The sequence below is a fragment of the Cylas formicarius genome, unplaced genomic scaffold, assembly GCF_029955315.1.
Source record: "Cylas formicarius isolate icCylForm1 unplaced genomic scaffold, icCylForm1.1 PGA_scaffold_10__41_contigs__length_53128322, whole genome shotgun sequence".
NCBI lineage: Eukaryota > Metazoa > Arthropoda > Insecta > Coleoptera > Brentidae > Cylas > Cylas formicarius.
Genome location: NW_026844214.1, coordinates 27,794,998 through 27,814,693, shown reverse-complemented (window position 1 = coordinate 27,814,693; position 19,696 = coordinate 27,794,998). Strand labels below are relative to the sequence as shown.

General features: G+C 32.1%; 1 protein-coding gene across 5 annotated transcripts in view; it reads left to right on the top strand.

The window, feature by feature from the left end:
* The window catches only part of LOC132696645 (uncharacterized abhydrolase domain-containing protein DDB_G0269086-like), a 147,771-nt gene that overhangs the window by 18,518 nt on the left and 109,557 nt on the right, over window positions 1–19,696 (top strand). For all 5 annotated transcript variants that reach the window (XM_060661598.1, XM_060661621.1, XM_060661614.1 and 2 more), the window contains exons 2-3: window positions 3,884–3,928; window positions 12,998–13,195. In XM_060661598.1, coding sequence (XP_060517581.1) covers window positions 3,884–3,928; window positions 12,998–13,195 — 243 coding nt within the window. The remainder of the gene's footprint in view (window positions 1–3,883; window positions 3,929–12,997; window positions 13,196–19,696) is intronic.

Sequence of the window (19,696 nt, the reverse complement as noted above, 5' to 3'; positions counted from 1 at the left end):
TCACGCATGCTTTAAACTTCGCAAATGTATCTATCTGTATCGAACGTATTTAAGATATTTCAGCATTTTCATAGTATTACGAACGCATTTGCTTTCCGCCTTTTTGTGATAATTACAGCTTTTATATTAATAGATGTTAATTTTTAATTCTGATTTTTTGTTTCCTTGTAGACCGCACATTATTGAAAATAAACCCCAGTGAAACAACGACGCGAGAAATTTTATTCTAACAAATGAAATTTGTCCAACTTGATTGTGTTTGTGACATTTTTCGATAGGGCATTGAAACGTCTTGCTTGCGAATACGTACCTGTTTTTCTTTTCTAAAGCTATTGCGCTGGTTAGTTTGTTCGATTTTAACAGTTCGAACTTCGTAAACATCGGGGTAAGTATCGACGAGTATCGGGGTGATTTGTAATTATCTGCAAACAAACGTTTTCAAAAGCATATTAACATCTCTTAATAGCACGAATGAATGAACGACGTATGACGGCAAACTTTTATTGGCAGTGAATTTTCATCAACACTTTTATCATTTTCCTTTGGGTAATATTCTTAATAAATTCCATAATTTTTTTTTGACAATTACTCAGCAGTGTTGTCAATTTTCTGTTAGTTTCTGGTCGAAGTAACATTTCAAAAGCTATTTAAAGTAAAAGATAAATTCGAGCAACTCTTCTTATTTTGTATTTAACAAGAGTAAGACATTATACAAACCCTAATGAATGAAACATAATTGACGTTATTCTGATCCCAGCATTCCTTTCAGCTGAGGAACGGTCATCTCCACTTATTTTTTAGTGATATTCTTCGTCATCTCCGAAACTGTCGTCCCCTCTTGACGGTCGGATCGATCAAGTACACAAAATTCCACATTTTCTCCTCTTGTTGCACTGCTTTTAGTCGGTTTGTGTAAATTTGGTAAATGTAATATATCAAATTATTTTAAAATTCATTTTTTCTGCTGGTTAATTCAAGTATCACTGAAAGAGAAGAAATTGAAACCAAGGACAAAAAAAGAAGAAAGTTTTGATTACAATAAAAATACGTCAAATACTGGAAGAACGGAGAAAACATAAAAACTGAAACTCACAAAAGTATAGAGACATTAACAAGAACATTCAGAGAAAAGAGAGAAATGAGAGCGAGAATTCAAAGAAAAATGAACGAATAAAAAATGTGAGGCAATCGAGCTACTGGAAAGAAATAACAGGACTCAATAATAAGGTGGCAAGGAAAAGCAACGAACGTTATATATACCCCCTAGTTGATAACAAAGGGCAGTTGCGGATATCGAGGATCTCAGTAGAGGCTGGAAGTGCTACCTAGAGCGATTGTTCAAAGGTATAGAATTCAAGACACTCGAACAGGAAATTGTCGAAACAATAAAGAACAGCAAAAGCCAAAAATCTCGTGGACCAGATCATGTTAATATAGAAAAAAATATCGGTCAGAGTTCATTCCGATTCCGAAAAAAGCAAACGCAAAGAGATGTGATCAATATAGGCTTATAAGTTTAAAGAGTCATTTCTTGAAATTATTCTTTAATTATTCATTCAAGTATATTCAGATAATGCGAGCAGGATATCGGCCAGTCACAGTTTCACAGTGAGGGAATGTTTATAGGATGCTTTATAGATTATGAGAAGGCATTCGGCCGAATAGGTTAAGTGGAACTCTTAAAAATATTGGAATCATGAGGATAAAAAACTATATTACAATCATAAAAAAATGTATTGGGATCAAACCGTTGCAGTAAAGTATAACAATATAATAACCGAATCAGCACAAAAAGGAATTAGAAAAGGTTTTAGTTTTCCAGAATGTAATTTAATTTCTGCCCTGAACCTATTTTTGAAGATAAGATAAACGATTAAGATCTACGGTATAACGCTTAACAATCTTAGGTGTGCTCATGACACAGCGGTAATAGCGGACAGCCCAGAAGCCCTACAGCGCTTGCTAAATCAACTCACTGCAGTAGGAGATCTTTACGCTCTTAAAGTAAATACTAACAAAACTAAAATACATATAATATCAAAACCCTAGAACCACCAACAGATATTAATATAGATGGTGACCGACTAAAAGTGATTAAAAAATCCAATATTTGGGAACTTGGATTATGAACAACCTGAATCCAGAAACAGAAATTAGATCGCAGATCGAGCAGCGAGCTTTGATCTGATGCCGTCACTCCTATTATTCTACCCTGAGTCTTAGATATCCATTTGTGAGTGTTATGTACATCCTGTTCTGTTGTACGACTGTGAAGCATAGTCTCTGAAGGTTAACACTATTAAGAAAATGTGAATACTTCGTAATCATTTCACTAACGAGGAGATGCTGAGGCGAGCACAGTGTGACAGAGAATTAGTACTTGTAGTCAAAAAACGAAAAACCACCTATCTTGGTTATATAATGCTCGGAAGTAAATATAAACTCCTAAAACTGGTAACAGGGCATAGATAGCAAGAAATATTCCTGGTTGAAAAATATCAGGGATTAATGAACTATGAAGACAGCACCCCAAGAAGAACAGTCAGTCGATAAACCTTCCCATTTCGTTTCCAATATGAACGAATTTGTTGCGTTTTGAGGCGTTCCATGAAAACCTGGCGAGCACTGGTTATATTTTTGCCACATTTTTGTTACTATATAACTTTCATAGTTATACCTCTCAAGTAATTTCGTCGACAGCAAACAATCTCATCGCTTTCCAGTAAAAGTGCTCTACGTTTACGCTTTCTACAGGCCAAAATCCATATTTTTTACAGTACTTCAAATAAGTTTTGTAGTTATCAGCGGATTACTGTTATCCTCTAGATGCTATATTTAAACCTTATTTAAAACGAGTAATTCTTTTTTAAAATAAAAAGAGTGTCCTTTGTTGATATTTTTATCAAGGACTTTTACAGATCTGACTGAATTTTTCTTAGAGGTTCCAGAAATAATTTAAAAACGTTGGACTAACTATGAGAGATTAGCAATTATAATGAGGTTTGCATATGATTACAAAGGGGTTCTCGCGTTAATTCACTTTTATCGCTCGACCATCACATCTAACACATTTTTATTTAATTCTCCTATATCCAGAGCTTGCTACAACTGTCTTTCTCTCCTCAGAGTCCCAGACACTATGTGGTTACGGACTATCCGGGTAATCGTCGAGCAGCCGAAGAAGTTTACTCCTATTCGTATTCATCCACAAGCGACTCCTCTAACCGTTACGGAGATCCCTACTCACGCCCTCAAACTCGTTCCTCAACCTCCAGCGAAACGGTAAGCCGCACCTCTTCCGGAGGACCAGGCGGCTACAGTTACACTTCGGAACGCTCATCGCGTTCCAGAGGTGACGGTCCTGGAGGATACCACTCCAGTTACAGCTCGACCACAACGGGTAATCTACCTGGCGGAACATCTTATCGCCATTGGTCTTACCGTGTTTAAATTTGGTACCAACGGAGGAGGAAACCTTCAGCTTAAAACTTTTCTTTTGACTAGAGACAAAAGTTTGTATTATTCGGAATTCCATTTGGCTACAAGATTTGCACTTATTTTTCTAATGTCCAAAATACTATTTCAAGAGTTGTATTTATAGATTTTTCAAAATAAAGAGGTGAAATAGAATTGTTCGGTTTATTTTCCTTACACCCGGAGTAACCTCTTTCCTCAACCAGACCACCTTCTTCCTTTCTACTAAACTTGCATGCTTTATTTTCTGCTTTTCTCTGGTTATTTTTTTTTCGTTGAATGCGCAAACACAATTTCAACGTTGGCATAATTTTTTTTTGTAAGACGATATTTTTCAAAATTGAATTTTCGTGTCCCGTGATACTAATTATTGTCCTTTCTGTTTCCTATGGCGCTCCTGCGTATATAGTACGTGCCTTCCCGTCAGGTGAAGATCTTACCGGGTTTGGGAAAGGTAAGTACCTTATTATTTTTACCATAAGTATTTATAATGTAAATTAAGTTTTTTATCGGAATGAAAATTTAAAAACGCCAGAAAATGTACTGGAAAAAATGTTGTATGCAGAAGCAGGAAAGTAGAAGTTCTTTCATCAAATCTCTCTGGCTTTTTGAAAAGTTACAAAATTGTCAACTACAGGACCGTTTTCGACATTTCTTCCGGTTTTCTTCGTTATCTTGAAAAAAAAACACTTTTGCACTAGTGGAGGCTACGTTGTTGATAATCGAAAGATGACACAAAAGATTTCATTATTTACTACCCTTTCCATACATACTTTTGAAAATTAATATTCGTAAATGCTCATAAAATTGTTTCAATACTGACAAGCAAATCTTCAAAACTAAGTACTAACTAACAGTAACCTTATATAGTTATACCGGGTGGCGAAGTATCTGGCGAACGGGCCAACGGATTCACTTAAATTTATACATGGTGATATAAGAGGAAGTGCTCTATCGCGCTGAAATATTTTCAAATATGCAATGTGAAATAATATTAGTATCTCCTTGCTTTAATTAAACAGGAAACTGAACTTTTCTTACAGTTCCTGGAAGGTCCTTTTTCGGCATCCCTTTTAATTCTGATAATCTAATAAAATCTAATAAAATATGACCTTAAATTTTAACCTTGTTCACAAAGAAGGCTTTGGAGGGAAGGAATCTTCTGTCTTGATTGACTTTCGAAAAAGGGCAAGATAGTTGGAAAAAAACTAAAATTAAGTACGTATGAGGTTCTAAGTTCATTCTGACTTTGTGTGAAATTTTCTTCGAAATAACGGAGCTCAATGTTGATATTAAATCTCGAAAAAATTGTTGACTACACCACTATATTCTAATAAAAATATGTATCTACATGGTGTCCTAAATATAATACCGCCATAAAAAGTTCAAACTTTCTATTTCGCCCTGTATTTGAGGAACGAAACAAAGTGGCGAAATTCTGTTTGAGGCATTCAAAGTTTCAGCAAAATCTGACACGGGGTTGCGAATACCGCAAAGTTCTATATCTGCTGGTTACAGAGAATCCCTGCGATTACAAGCAATTTGTGATATAAATGAAACAAATATATTCCAAGTGTTCAATACTTTTACTTTACTTTAGCTCTTTTCTAAAATATTATATATTTTACATAAAAACTGAGTACGCATCTGAGATTCAACAACACATAACCAAAAATTGATACGCTGTACAGTGTGAGTCAACGATAGAGTAAAGTTTCAAAAGTTATGAGAAAATGATAACTACAAAAGTTGCACAGATTATTAGAATGCACGATTTAAAATTACTTTTAAGTATACAGTGTGGCTCAAAAAAGTGTGACGAATGAAACATACACTTTTTAAAATGGAACTCTCTGTTTTTGAATTCATTTGAAAATTCTCCAACTTTTAATTAATAATAATACCTAACTAATAGTTTTTCAAATGTTTTAATTTTTCTAAAAAAATAGCAGTTCCCAAATTTTTTCACAAATTACAATAGCGTCATATTCGATTTTAGCGTTATGCGGAGATGACGTAAAAGAAGCGGAATTTGAATTAGATGCTACTGGGCGTTCAAAATAAACGAATATATTTGGATCATTTTAAATTGAAAAAATGTCGATTTTCTTAAATGGCACACCATATATATTATTTTTTCTAAATAATCTTATAAAAACCTACAACTTCTATGTTGTATACCTATGTATATCATCCACGACTCCATCAAAGTTCTTTATCTTGCTCATTTTTTAATCTTAACAGAGCCCTGTTGGCTAATAGTTTTGTTATGACCAACTAATAATATAGCAATAGTCTTAGACAGAAGGAAGGGTAAATATTGGAAAATGTAGAATATTATATATATATATATATATATATATATATATATATATATATATATATATATATATATATATATATATATATATATATATATATATATATATATATATATATATATATATATATATATATATATATATATATATATATATATATATATATATATATATTCTCACGTATTGATTCACGGATGGAAAAATGTGATGACACTATACTCCGGGATATCATCCGTTCGCTCGTTGAACTCCGACTGGAATCCTGCATCCGACTGGAATTCTGCAAATCCTGCATCCGACTGGAATCCTGCAGACGTTTCGCCAAAATCTCAATTGGCATCTTCAATGCTCGCGCTCCGAAAACACTTCGAACACACATATATATATATATATATATATATAAGAGAATATAAGAGTATTAAAACTGGCTATATGACATACTTAATATCGAGATTTTTCAGTTTAAAATGATTCAAATATATTCGTTTATTTTGAACACTTGAATATCAAATGTGAGTGATCTACTTTCAAAAATAATTTAGTTAATGAGGCTCTCGTAATTTAGGTAGGTTTAGGTAAGTATTATTGTTAATAAAAACTTCAAGCAGATCAAAACCAATTCAAAACAAAATTAAAAAATGTTGTATACCATTAAAAAAAATTGTTTTTGTATTTACAATTTTCTCATAACTTTTGAAACAAATGAGAGACTCACATGAGATTATTTACTAAATTTAGACCAGGTTGTACATATTGAACAGGATGTCGCAACATTGAAAATCTCTTTGACATTAATAATTATTCTACTTTAATGGGAAAATATCCGTTCTAGTTTCGGACCTCCATCGGGACGTCATGAATTGGCTGTAGTTATTGAATTAATAAATACTATATATGCTCATTATTAATGGAAACGCGTAAGAGACGGAAAGTAAATTCATCGGTCGCAATTTTTTTGCACAAATCTGCGGTTTTCGACACGAGATTAAAGCGTTCAATTTGAATTCAGATATAATGAAATTTCCGCAATTTAGAAAAAAAATATTAATATTAATTTCAATTACTTAGAGATTTTTTTAATTAGTCGCGAAATTGTATTATTTATTTTTGGTTGGATATTATGTGGCATAATTTGGACGAGTATATAACTAAATATTTTCCAATCGCAGACAGTATTTTTCATTTTCGCATGTTGGCCTTTTGTTTTATCAGTATTGATTATTCAAAAGGTATTTTAAGAGTTTACTATTAGCGCATCCTTTGACCTTAGCAGGGGATGTAGTCAAAACAAAAAAAATAGGTTACTCAAATTATTGCCATTCCAAACATATTTTTACACATATCTACTTTATTTTATAAATATTAAATTTTAGGATAAAAGCAAAAATAAGTTTTTTAAGAAAATCGTTCAAAATTTCGTCTCGATAGAGCTTCGTTATTATTATTTCATTGTAATCTACTAATATTGAGTAAAGCAATCTAAAATTTTCAAAAAATTATATAATTAAATGATCTAAGGAACTTACCTAAGTGAAGTTTGATCATAATTGTATGAAAGCCTCGTTCCAAAGATTACACATAACATAGTACTATGACTATGCAGGTGACGGCACGAATTCAAAGCATGAAAAGAAAAAAATATACCCCGGCCGGTCCTTCTTCAATGCTGACTGCTATCAATATCATAATTCATAACGTTTAAAGATAATGAAGGGTTCCTTTAAGATTACTTTTTAAGGGCGGGATGTAATCTTTCGAACGAGGCTTTCATATAATTATGATCGAGATTTACTTATGTAATTTCGTTTGATCATTTGATTATATTTCAGCTTTGTTCTTTAAGATTACACATAACGTAGTTGTTTAAAGCAAAAAGCATTTTCATTCGACCTAATACATTCCCCACAACAAGCAACTTATTACGCTACTTCAAAATCTAGTCTGATTTATATAATTTAACGATAGGCTGACAGCCTTAACAAAGAAACTGAATATTTAATCTAACACTTAAGTTAAACACTTAATATATAAATAACAACCCGTAATGGGTTTGTTATAAACTGACGAGGACTTAGTGATATACATTTGAAAAAAGCTTTTGAAGTGAAAGCATACCTTACACTATAGGCTGTAAAATGTGAAGTAGCTACCTCACATGAAGCAATTATAATGACTTAATCCACCTACTAATTAGTCTGTATCCTCACCGCCTTATGCGAAAACCAAACAAACAAGTTTTTCACATTACCCCTAAAAGCTCGGTCCGTTCTAAATAATGTATAAAGGTACTTGCTTCACAAAGTTCTGGTTGAGCGGTTGATGTCTTAATAATATCAGGTATCCTTATTTTGATCTTAGATGGATTTTTTTTTATATTATCAATATCTATAATGATCGTCTGTGCCCTTTGTGCAATCACGAGAGCCAAAAAAATCAACACCTCCTCAGTAAGTTTCTGTTACAACAAATAATAATAAATAAATAAATAAATAAATAAATAAATAAATATATATATATATATATATATATATATATATATATATATATATATATATATATATATATATATATATATATATATATATATATATATATATATATATATATATATATATATATATATATATATATATATATATATATATATATATATATATATATATATATATATATATATATATATATATATATATATATATATATATATATATATATATATATATATATATATATATATATATATATATATATATATAATATAAATAAAGAAAATATGTCTTGATGAAATTTAAAACAAGTGACATATCCTACATTTTCTCATATTTGAACAATAAAGTTCTTTGCCTAAAAATCCTTTTAAAAGATCTAGTTACTATCTGAAATTTGCATGTATCAGCCTATGAAAAATCAAGGGCATCGCTGATCTTATGGTGTTCAAAGTTCCATAAAAAGCATCATTGCTGAGTGAAAAAATTTAACAAATAGTTAACACCAAATTTAAAAGGATATACTCTATTAGTCAAACAAAAAAAACAACACTATTTTAGCGCTGAATCATATTGCTTAAGTGTGGTTTTAGAGATAGACGCTAAAAAATATAATATGTTGACACTGAAAGATTCCTTAAGGAATACGCGTTCCTGATACACGTCAACGTAAGCTTGGCTGCCAATGGATTGTATATTGTTCTGCAAGGAGAAAGAAGTAAACCTACATCAGTTTTAAAAATACCAGAATCCCCTAAAAACAGAGAAAGAAATGCGGGATACAAAGATTGCGCAGTCCATAAAGGCACAATTAAAAAAAATTTCCCCCGATTTTTCTAATATTCTTTTCTTCAAAACTCTAAAAACTAAAGAACAAAGTTGGAAATGCATAAAAGAAGTACTCTGTCCACGAGATTGTGAAGGCCATGGTTGATCTTATGATCGTAATCACCATTACTAAGAATGAGAGCTACTAATTTCTCTCTTTATAGATGTTTACTATACATCCACCCATAAGCTACTGCAGGACAACTTGAGATTAAATGTCCTACTAACCGCGCAAACTCTGCAACATCGTTTATCAGTAAACCATCTTAACATCACCATCAATTTACTTACTTTTTGTGAATTTAACTTTAATGTAAATTTTACAGTCTATCACAAATTCTTAAAAGGTTTACGGAATGAGGAAACTCTTTTTACAATTTATAAGAAATCCTAAATAAGGAAATACGGATACCGTTGCATGTATGTTATCTTTCAAATAATGCCTCAAACCAAGAATGTCGTCTAAACATACAGCTATACAGATTTGGGCTGGTACATAAACCAAATGGCAGCAACAAAACTTAAAGAATCTACCCTTAAAAACAAACCTTAAAAATGTTCTACGATTGTTATCGATGAGTATTAGATAATATGCATCTTGAAGATCGACTGATTCTTAAAAATCACTCTGCGATAATTTTAATACTGTTCATATATCCTCCATCTTAAACTGATCTGTATTGATAAACCTATTTACCTGTTTTAAATAAATTAATATAAAACGTTTTGTACCATCTGGTTTGGGAACTAAAAAATAAGATGAAATAATCTTCAAATGTACAAGGCTCTATCGCCCCGATAGCAATGCTAATATTATATCCTTATATCCTTGGCTACACGACTGTTGTTCTTTCGAAACAAAATATTTTTCCACTTTCATAGCAAACGGAATCTTATAACCGTCTATGCAGGATAAAACAAAAAAGTCACTTGTTATACGATGCCAAGTTTTAAGAAAATCATTTACTTTTCCTGCTTTCGTAGTTACCTGTGTTTCACCTAGTAACATCTTCTGACTTGCTAGTGTTGGTGTTGACTTCTTGGGTATAACGGTAACCTGGTGTTTCCTGTTCTCGCTCGTAGAGTTCGACCCCGTGCCTTGGTGACCACATGTTGGATTTTTCCAGTTTAAGTTCCTAGTATTCAGAGTATATTGGTATTGTAGCTCGCGGACCTTACCGTCAAATTGGATTTTAATGCCAAACTTCTTTTCTGGATTGCCTTTTCCTCATCAATCTTTTAAGTTAGGTTTTCTCGAAACAAATGGGTGCCAATTGTATTCGAGTCTAAGACGCTTTACGAGCCAGCGACTGAGAATGAAGTACTTCAGCTAACACTTTCCCAACATTCAGTCTATCTAGTCCTCCCCCTCTGTTCCCTAACAGTGCAGAGATCATCAAGTCATTGCTATTTCAAATAATCTCTGAGTGCTCATAAAGTGATCATTACTTAACGAGGTATTAATCTCCGGATTTAACTTGCTCGCCGCTAGACACATTTTATATACTGTGTAAGTGCAAACAGGTGTGCCGTAAACTAAATTTGAGAACCACTGATCTTTGATACCTAAAAGTCCTGATGAAACAAAAATTTTGGGATCTATTCATAGATCGTTTCGCGATCACTTTTCCCATTTTTCACTCTGTTTATCACTATGGGATCACAGCACTACCTGTACACTTAAGAAAAACCACTCACTCTAACAACATGTGTAGAGACACCTGCAGGAAGGACAGTTATGAATTATGACATCGACAGCGGTTTTTGTTTTCAGACTTTGAATTGGGTCATTGCAAAAGGTGTCTGGTTCATTTATCGGACATGTAACGTTTTGCTTTGTTTGTTTTGTAAAATGGTCTATTTAACACAAAAAAAACTTACCAATTTCGCTAACAAAATTTCATATATGTTTAATGTTTTACACTTTGGGTTAATTTTAAGGCATTATGGTTAAAAATGGTTAGGTATAATCTATTTCAGAAAGGAGTCAAATAATAAAAAATTAATCGTTGCGCAAAGGGACTACAGAGTGATGAATGAATAATTAAGCCACTTTCACTGTTTACCATTGCAAAATTATTTATTTTTTAGATTTTATTTGTTTTTGTGCAGGTAGCACCACCCAGGAATGAATCAGTTTATGGGCTATTGAAAGTGGCTTGATCAAATAATAGCTTAGGTATTTTTTACAAAACTTCTGGATTCCCCTTGCGTCGGAATTTCCTGAGTCGAACTTCAGTATTACAGTAGCCTGTCTAAGTTTCTTTGAAAAATTAATAGCTTAGGTCTTTCATTTGACTGTCGTGTTGTATCTTACTACAAATAAATGCTTTTACTTGCATTCCATTCAAGTTCTATGTATAGGATTTAGTTCGCAATGATATGACAGTGTGATTACATTATGTTTTCTGCTGTGTATGTGTATTTCATAAAATGTTTCTGTAAATTTCCTTTATGTAATAGTTCTTTCCTTATCACATTATCTTCTAATTCAAAAATAGCTTGTGTTACTTCACATAATTCACATCTTCGTAGTAATATTCTGCATTACGCGATTGAAAGCTAAAGAAAGCAAACTTACTTTTAAAAATAACTCTTCGTTTCGCTTCCAGTAATCTTCAATAATCCACGCCTCATCAATATAAAATATATTCACTAGGGTGGGTATTTTTTTAATAGAAAGAGTGAACTAAAGCGTTAAATAAAACAAATTTACTCATTAAGTGATTAAGGCTTCATACGCTTCCCTCATAATGGAACAAATAAGGGCAATTTCTCTTTTTCTCAGACTATTGCCGAGCACTTTCTGGAATGTCACACGGGTCCGTTATTTTTTATTACGTAGTATGTCGATATTCTTTATGGATTGCTATGGCGTCTTTGTTTCCCTGGATCAGAACAAGCCTTGTTCATTTTCCTCTTGCGTCAGTGTTGTTCATTAAAATCTATTGTTGCTTCTGATTATTTCTGTGTTCCTTAATGTGAATTTCCATAGGTCTGCAAGTTTCCTCATTGTATTTCTCACCGCACTGAAATTGAACTTTATTATGCAGTCATTTTTGTTTTTTCTGCTCAGAGGGTTTCGTTCTAGTGAGCGCACAGCACAGTGTGTTCTGATAATCTTCTGACATATGATATGCTGAGTATTTTTCTCACTTCTTACTCGGCTGGTTGATATCTTTAATTATTTATTATTTTACATTTGTTTTGTTGATTTCTTTCTGGGAATCTAGTGTTGTGCATAGTCTTTGAGCCTTTCTAGGCAGTGGCATTAAGGTACTTGCTTGTTGTCCACGTATCATTGATATGAGACAGAGAAACGTTCAAGTTGTGGCTCCAGATGATGAAGATATTGCCAGGGTACCTAAGCCAGGTTTTACATTTTCTCTTGATGGTTGTGATAGCTTTTCATAAAACTGCTGGTGATGACTGTAAACAATAGTGATCACATTTAGGTCACCTTAAATTACTGATTAAAACTTCTTACCATGTAGAATAGCAAAATTAATCATTTACTTAAAAATTAACAAACAAAAATTTTGGATCTTCCAAAAGAATAGATTCACATTAAATTTTCTATCACTTTTTTTATCTAAAATATTTTTATTTTCACAGACCTACGGGCGGGATACTTATCAATGATTTACCAAATTTAGAGAAAGAAATGCCAGGCACTAGCTGGTGGGTAGTTTTAATTATTGGACAAATTACACCTTGCCGATTGCTAACTACTAAATTAATTTTTATATGTTTAAATTTTTATTTGTATACTTTGAGTCCTGTGGTGTCCCGATAGTGTTGAGTATGACTAGCCATTGGCCGTTCATTCTTTTTAAAGTAGATTTGTTATAGCTATTATTATTATGGTTAAACAATGTTGTTCTATAGGTACATGTCGTGCACTCTTACGACCGATTGGTACCGTACGTGGGGCACAAAAGGCTGACGGTGGTCACGAGTCCGCCGAAAGTTTACGCGACGCGGCCGTCGGTACTCCAACGGGAGTACGACTGGATCGAAAACAAAATCCGTCCGTGGGTTGGGTACTCCGCAACCAACCGCTACCTCAACTCCGATTCGGCTGTGGTGAGTCGCACTTCTGAAGTTTCCGTGTTGTAGAGATTTTTTCTTCGAAACGATACCTTTTTTCGATATATCTTTAACTGTTATGGCGCGAACGATTTCAAGACAAAAACCAAATCGGTATGACATCCTAAATATTAACTTAATCTATTATTAAGTACTATATAATTTAATTATTTTATTATATATATTATAACATTATTTATTAAATTAGAGACAATTAGCATTACGAACGAGTGTAAATGCTTCCCAAAATTGAACTGAAAAGTTTTTGAGATGCTTTATTCATATTTTAGTTTAAATATTTTAACGCAGTTCTCTGCTTGTCCTACTACATCAAAAAATGCGGAACGGGTTCAAGTTGCAGAATTTCAAAAATATTATTTATTAATTTAATTAATTATTAATTTACTTCATATTTTTTTAAGTTCAAGTTTAACCTAATAACAAAGGCTTCCTCTAATATTCACTGTTTTATGGACAATATTGTGTGTTTCTTCAAAATATAACCGAATTTGCTCCCCCTAAAAAATTAGGTGGGGGTAGTCAAAATTTGAATTGTGGTGACAAATAATTTCGATCACTTCCTATAACAAACGCAGACTTTGAACTGAAGCTTTCTAGTAAACTAGATTTTTCGAAAAGAAGGTATCGTTTAAATAAACAAGTTTCATTTCAGCGTTCGATTTTGTTGCCAAACATTTTAAATTTATTTTTGTCGGTATATTCGATCATGCTTTGTTCCTCCTCGCCTGAGCTTCGCTTTGAATTTTTTTACCCTATTTTTGACGCATGCAATTTGGTATTGTATTTATGTAGCTTAAATGTGAAGTGTCCCGTTACACATTTTACACTACATTATACCAAAAAATAATATAAGAAATACGATATGAAGATTTTCTAGCAGTGAGGTCAGTATGTTATGTTATTATTATTTATTTTACAGGACAAAATAAGGCTATAACAACATATACAGAGTAAAATATGAATTAATTAAATAATTGATAGAGAGTTCATTAAAAACAGATTCCATGCAACTTTTTTTTAAACTATTTGTATGTTAATAGCAAATTGTTTTTATTTATGGTTAGTGTTATCTACTTTTTAAACTACTTCAGCTTAACATAGCCATAAAAATGTTATAGTACCCAAACAAAATGTACACACCAAAACTTATCCCTGAAACATCACCCCAACTTTCTTGTTTAAACGGAAACTTATCACTTTTATTATTTTAAATATGTATGTATATTTATTGCACAAAATATCTCCAAAATTAATTTTATTTCTTTTATGAATATAGATATCGAAATACGTATAGTATCCGAAACTCCTAATTCATGTTTTTTTTTTTACGGCAAAAGGATTATAAGTATTTAAAAACATGAAGCCTAAATAAGATTTCCTCTCCCTTGTGACCTATAAAAATAAAGTGATTGGCGAGAAATCTGGGCTAGAATTATTTAGAGACTCTAAACTACCCAACCAAACCACTGTTGAATTCAACACTTTATAGAGCCATTTTTTTAGCTTGCCTAATGACTTTTCCAATGCCATACACAGGCGAATTCCAACACAAAAATTATTATATTGCTTACAACGAAGCTAAATTGTATATCAGTATTTCTTTAAAGGGTCAATGTTTTTTCTCAAAAAAACGACATAAGAACCACTGACATTTTGTATTTAAAACAGGTTTGTTTGCCTTGAGGAATTAAAACAATTGTATTTAAATTAATAAACGATGAAATTAAGAAATTTTCCATATCTGCGCACGCCAAATAAAATTAAATATTTTGTTAAGTTGCAAAGGTTTCTAATTAAAAATTCTTTGGGATATCCCAGACCATAATTGAAACTATATTTCATCTTGGTACATCATGGCCCTTCTTAGTTATCGGTTAGAGAACTATATAACTATCTATAAATAGAATAGGGTAGTAAGAAGGAGTGTCCTGTTGGGGTTTGTTGCGTCCTCAGCAAGGAATTTCATTTCGTAGACCATGAGAATTGACGAGTTGATTGGCCTTGATTACTACGGAGTAAAGAATAAAGCACATAACTGGGCAGCGTCTTATCTCAATAATAGAAAACAATATGTTGAAATGAGAGATAAAACCAATTCGAATAACAACAAAATTACATCAGGGATACTTAACGTCACGATAGGAGTGCCTCATGGTTTCGCCCGAGACCATTTTTCTTTATTATCTACATTTTTAAATGCCGTGATCTTGCCTATATGACTATAAAGTTCGCGATGGTGGTTATATCTTCTCTCTAAAAGATTATAAGCAACTGGAAGTAAAAATGAATGCAAATCTTCATGAACTATTCAAGTGGTTTTGTCAAAATTCTTTGTACTTAAACAGAACTAAAATAAATTATTTCCAATTCCATAACCCCAACAAAACATGTCAGTGGAAAAACCACGGTGACAATTTATCTTAAAAAATCAACTCATCCCGAAGACACGGGGTTTCCTCCGCAGCAGAAGGTGTATTCAAAAATCAGAAAAGGGCCCTTGAAGCATGATCGGCTTGCCTTTGTCGACTTTGGCTCCGATTCTTATTCTGACTATTCTTTCACAGCATTCACATTTTTAGAAACAAACACCGATTTATATGAAATGATAAAAGAATTACTCATAATACATGTAATTGCGGTAAACCCATTAATCTTCTAGATCAGTAGTTACCAGACTTTTTTTTGTAACTACATTTCCACCATAATCTATATAAATTCACGCCAACGTAGACCCAAGTTGAGTCACCTGGACCAGTTTGGGAACGGCTGGTCTAGGCTACGAACAGAACTCTCCTGAGTGAATGAATAGTTTTAATTTAGTGCCAACTGAAATTAATAACCTAGAGCCGGTTAAGAATTTTAAAATTAAACTCAGTTTCTAATAAATGTTAATGGTATGTTTTTTACATGTCTTTGTACCGTGTTAGTTATGTGTTACTGTTATTGTTATTCATTTTAAGTAAGCAAATTTATCTTCCGAAAAAATGTTTCGTCCCCTCAAACACGCATTTTATAAAGGGAATTCATGTTTTCTGGAAATTTATGCAAATAAACTCTGGCATAAAACTAGCAGAACGTAAATTGGCTCGGTTGCTGTGCCTCGTGCGCGAAATGAGTCGTAATAAATTCGTAACAAAGGTCGGAATTCTCTGAATAAACAAACTTTAATTATCCGTTTGTTGATATAATTCGGGTTGCGAATCGAAGTATAAATGGAGCTTTTTTATTCAAATTGAAGACAACGGGTGTATGCAGTGTGCTTTTTTTTTCTTGCTATTTAAAGTTGGTCTAAATAAAGGCTGTTGGGTGGTAAAAAATAACGAGAATGAATTTTTTTTTTGTGAAATATATATAGAATATATATGTGCCAATATGCAAAATTTATGCAACAAATTTTTCCTTTCCTTCCTTTCCGAGTTACATGGTTGAAATTACTAGAAAAAAACTATTTTTTATAATAATTTTCTAACCACTCTAGATTTTCATTGACATTTTCTACACTGCCTTCGAGAAGCAAAAGACATTTTTTGATGCGAAAAAGAATACTGCACCCCTGTTTTTTACCAAAGTAAGAGAGAGAAGTATTTGATCTTCTGCCTTTTCCTGAACGAAGAAGAAGTTTCACAATATTTTTTTGAAGTTTGTATAATAATGTTTTTTGTTGCTGGAAGGCAGCGTACAAAATGTCATTGAAAAATCAAGAGTGGTTTGAAAATTATAAAAAAAAATGGTTACGGTTTGGTTAGTTGTGGTGTCAACTAGAATGAGAAACGTCTCTAGACTTCCAAATAAACTTATTAAATATACCCCATCTTAATTAATTATTTTCTATAAAAGCAGTTTTCTGCGCTAAATCTTCAACTAAACATCCGGTACTTACAACAATTTTCGGTATTAATTACGTTCGTTTTCAAATTTTCAAGAAATGTATCATTTAGAACACATTGCATATTAGTATATAAATCCATGTTAGTTCTACTGCCACTCCAAATACAAATTATTTCTATTTGTAGTATAGTAATCATGTATTTCGTTTGCGTACATAGGAATTGTATTTGTTTTACATTTCTCTTTTTTTTTAAATATAGAATTTTCTTTTTTCTCTCTATTTTTTTTAAAGATATAAATAAATAAAATGTTTCAAAAAGAATGTATTCAAAGTAACCGTTTATGCTGGCAAAATATGGTTTACACCTAGTAAATAACTGAAATCATGATATATATACTCTCTCTGCTATTTTATCCAGATTCTTCTTTCAGTTCATTGACTTGTCTACGACAAGCCCAAGATATTTTTAAACAGCTACTTTTTGTAATTCCAAGTCATCAGTTTTACATACACTCATCACTCATTTTACACATACTCGTCACTCAACTCATAAACTAGAGCTGTTTCATCGCACATAACGCAGAATATCTTGGCAACTACTTAAAAAGTCTTTTTCAATCCACAAATATCGCATCATTTAGAGTTTTTGAAATGCACTTTGGCAAATCAAATGGGTCTGAAAAAGTACAGCATCTTTTATGAAACTATTAGAAAAATATGTCCTTCCCAAAAGGACGACTTTTTCCGAAAAGGAAACTCAATTTTTCTCCACTTTTTGTTTGTTTTTGTTTATTTGATCTTTTTTTAAACTAAATAAATTAAAATTAGTTAATCGACAGTGATAACGGAATAAAGATTTACCTATATACAAATCGTTATAATTCTATTGTGTTCCTCTGAAAACGTGCGAAGTATTATAAAATGAATTCAACATCTGCCCTCCCTAGGGACGTTATACAATATTTTTATGCTTGTTATACGTAACCTTAAGTGCTCAAGAAATTAAATATCTACTCGTTTTTTTAGAGAGTTTCTTAGTAAAATTCAAATTTACTATTTCCATTGGAAGTCAAGAAGAAAAACAAAATTTGACAGAGTTCTTCCAAAATGTGTAATGATGATATTACAACTATGTTTCATAATTTCTTATTACGCCAACAAGTTGCATGTTGACTATTCAAAAGTACCTAGAGGACTGTAAATGCGAGAAGTCTCCGTCACGACATTTCATTTATATTCAAGGTATGAAATTTCATGCACTAAAGAAGTAGCCCAAATCACTGTTAAAAGAGATTTTCAGAGAGATTTTCATGTGTTAAATATAGCTGACAAATTTGATCCAGTTCGTCGTATATATTTAGTGTAACAAGGGAAATAAGAAGCTATAATAAGGCTCTTCTAATACTATTTATACATCGTCTGGATTCCTCTTGAGTCGGTTGTTTATAAATAAAACTTTTTGACGTTTTGCCAATCATCCTGTCCTCAATCTTACTTAGATGATTTCTCGGATTGTTTTTACTTCCTTTTGATTTAATTTGATCATACAATTTTATCTTCACCTTAAAGTCTTAAAAATTCTTTGCTCCGTAAAGGATAACTTTATGTGAAGGCTCATCCCGTATACCATCGATGATGTATTGAATAACAATATCCGGTTCAACCATTGACCTACTGCCAATCTCACGCATGACTAAAGTATATTCTTGTACTGTTTCTGAAGGACTTTTCTTCCTCTCCATTAATAACTTATGAATGTGTCCACTACTTACAGTAACTTTAAATTTATCTAAAAGCTTCTTTTTTAAAAAAGACCAGGATTTTTCTGGCTGTACATGTAAGTTGGTTATTCCATTTAGTTATTTTTTACGTCAGCCATTTCCTCAAAATCCGAAATCCATTTTTCCACTGGATAATCCTCCTTGCCATTAAGAGGTCTAATAGTATCCTCCACATCGCGGAATGTCAAAGCGAAAGAATCCTGCTTTTCTAAATTTACATGCGTACGCACCTGTAACCGGGATAATGGTATATTTTCTTCTTTCTCTTCTTTGCGTTCGTCCTCTTCATCAGCTTCCTCGGCATTGTCGTCGTCAGCACATTCACCTCTAATTTCAAAATTATTCAAAAACCTGCATATTCACTTGGTCTTTGTCACCATCGTAATGCAAATTCAATATGGGAGCGACTGTTACAAGATCATTAAGCTCAAACCCAACTTTCATGTCAAAAATATTTAAAGTTACAGAAAAATAATTGCCCCTTTGTACTTTGAAACCAAATTCTAACAAAAAGTTAATTACATAATAAAAACGATTTTTAAGTTAATAAAGAACCATCTGTTTTGTTTGAATTAGCTTTAAAAAAAACAGTACTTAATAAGAAATGTATTTCGTTAAACACATACGTCCAGTAAACTTCACTGTTAGAATATTTATAGTATTACGTCATATCATTTACGTCAAGAGGCGCCGCACAGTGGTCAATAGGCGGAAAATATTTAGATATCCAGAGTTCGATAAACTCTTTTCTTATTAGGGTTTTAATATTAAGAAATAATTGAAGTTTATAAAATTAGATTGATTTTTTAAATTTTCTCCTTCTATATTTTTGTAGAGTCATTGAAAATAGGCAAATTTATTCGCAAC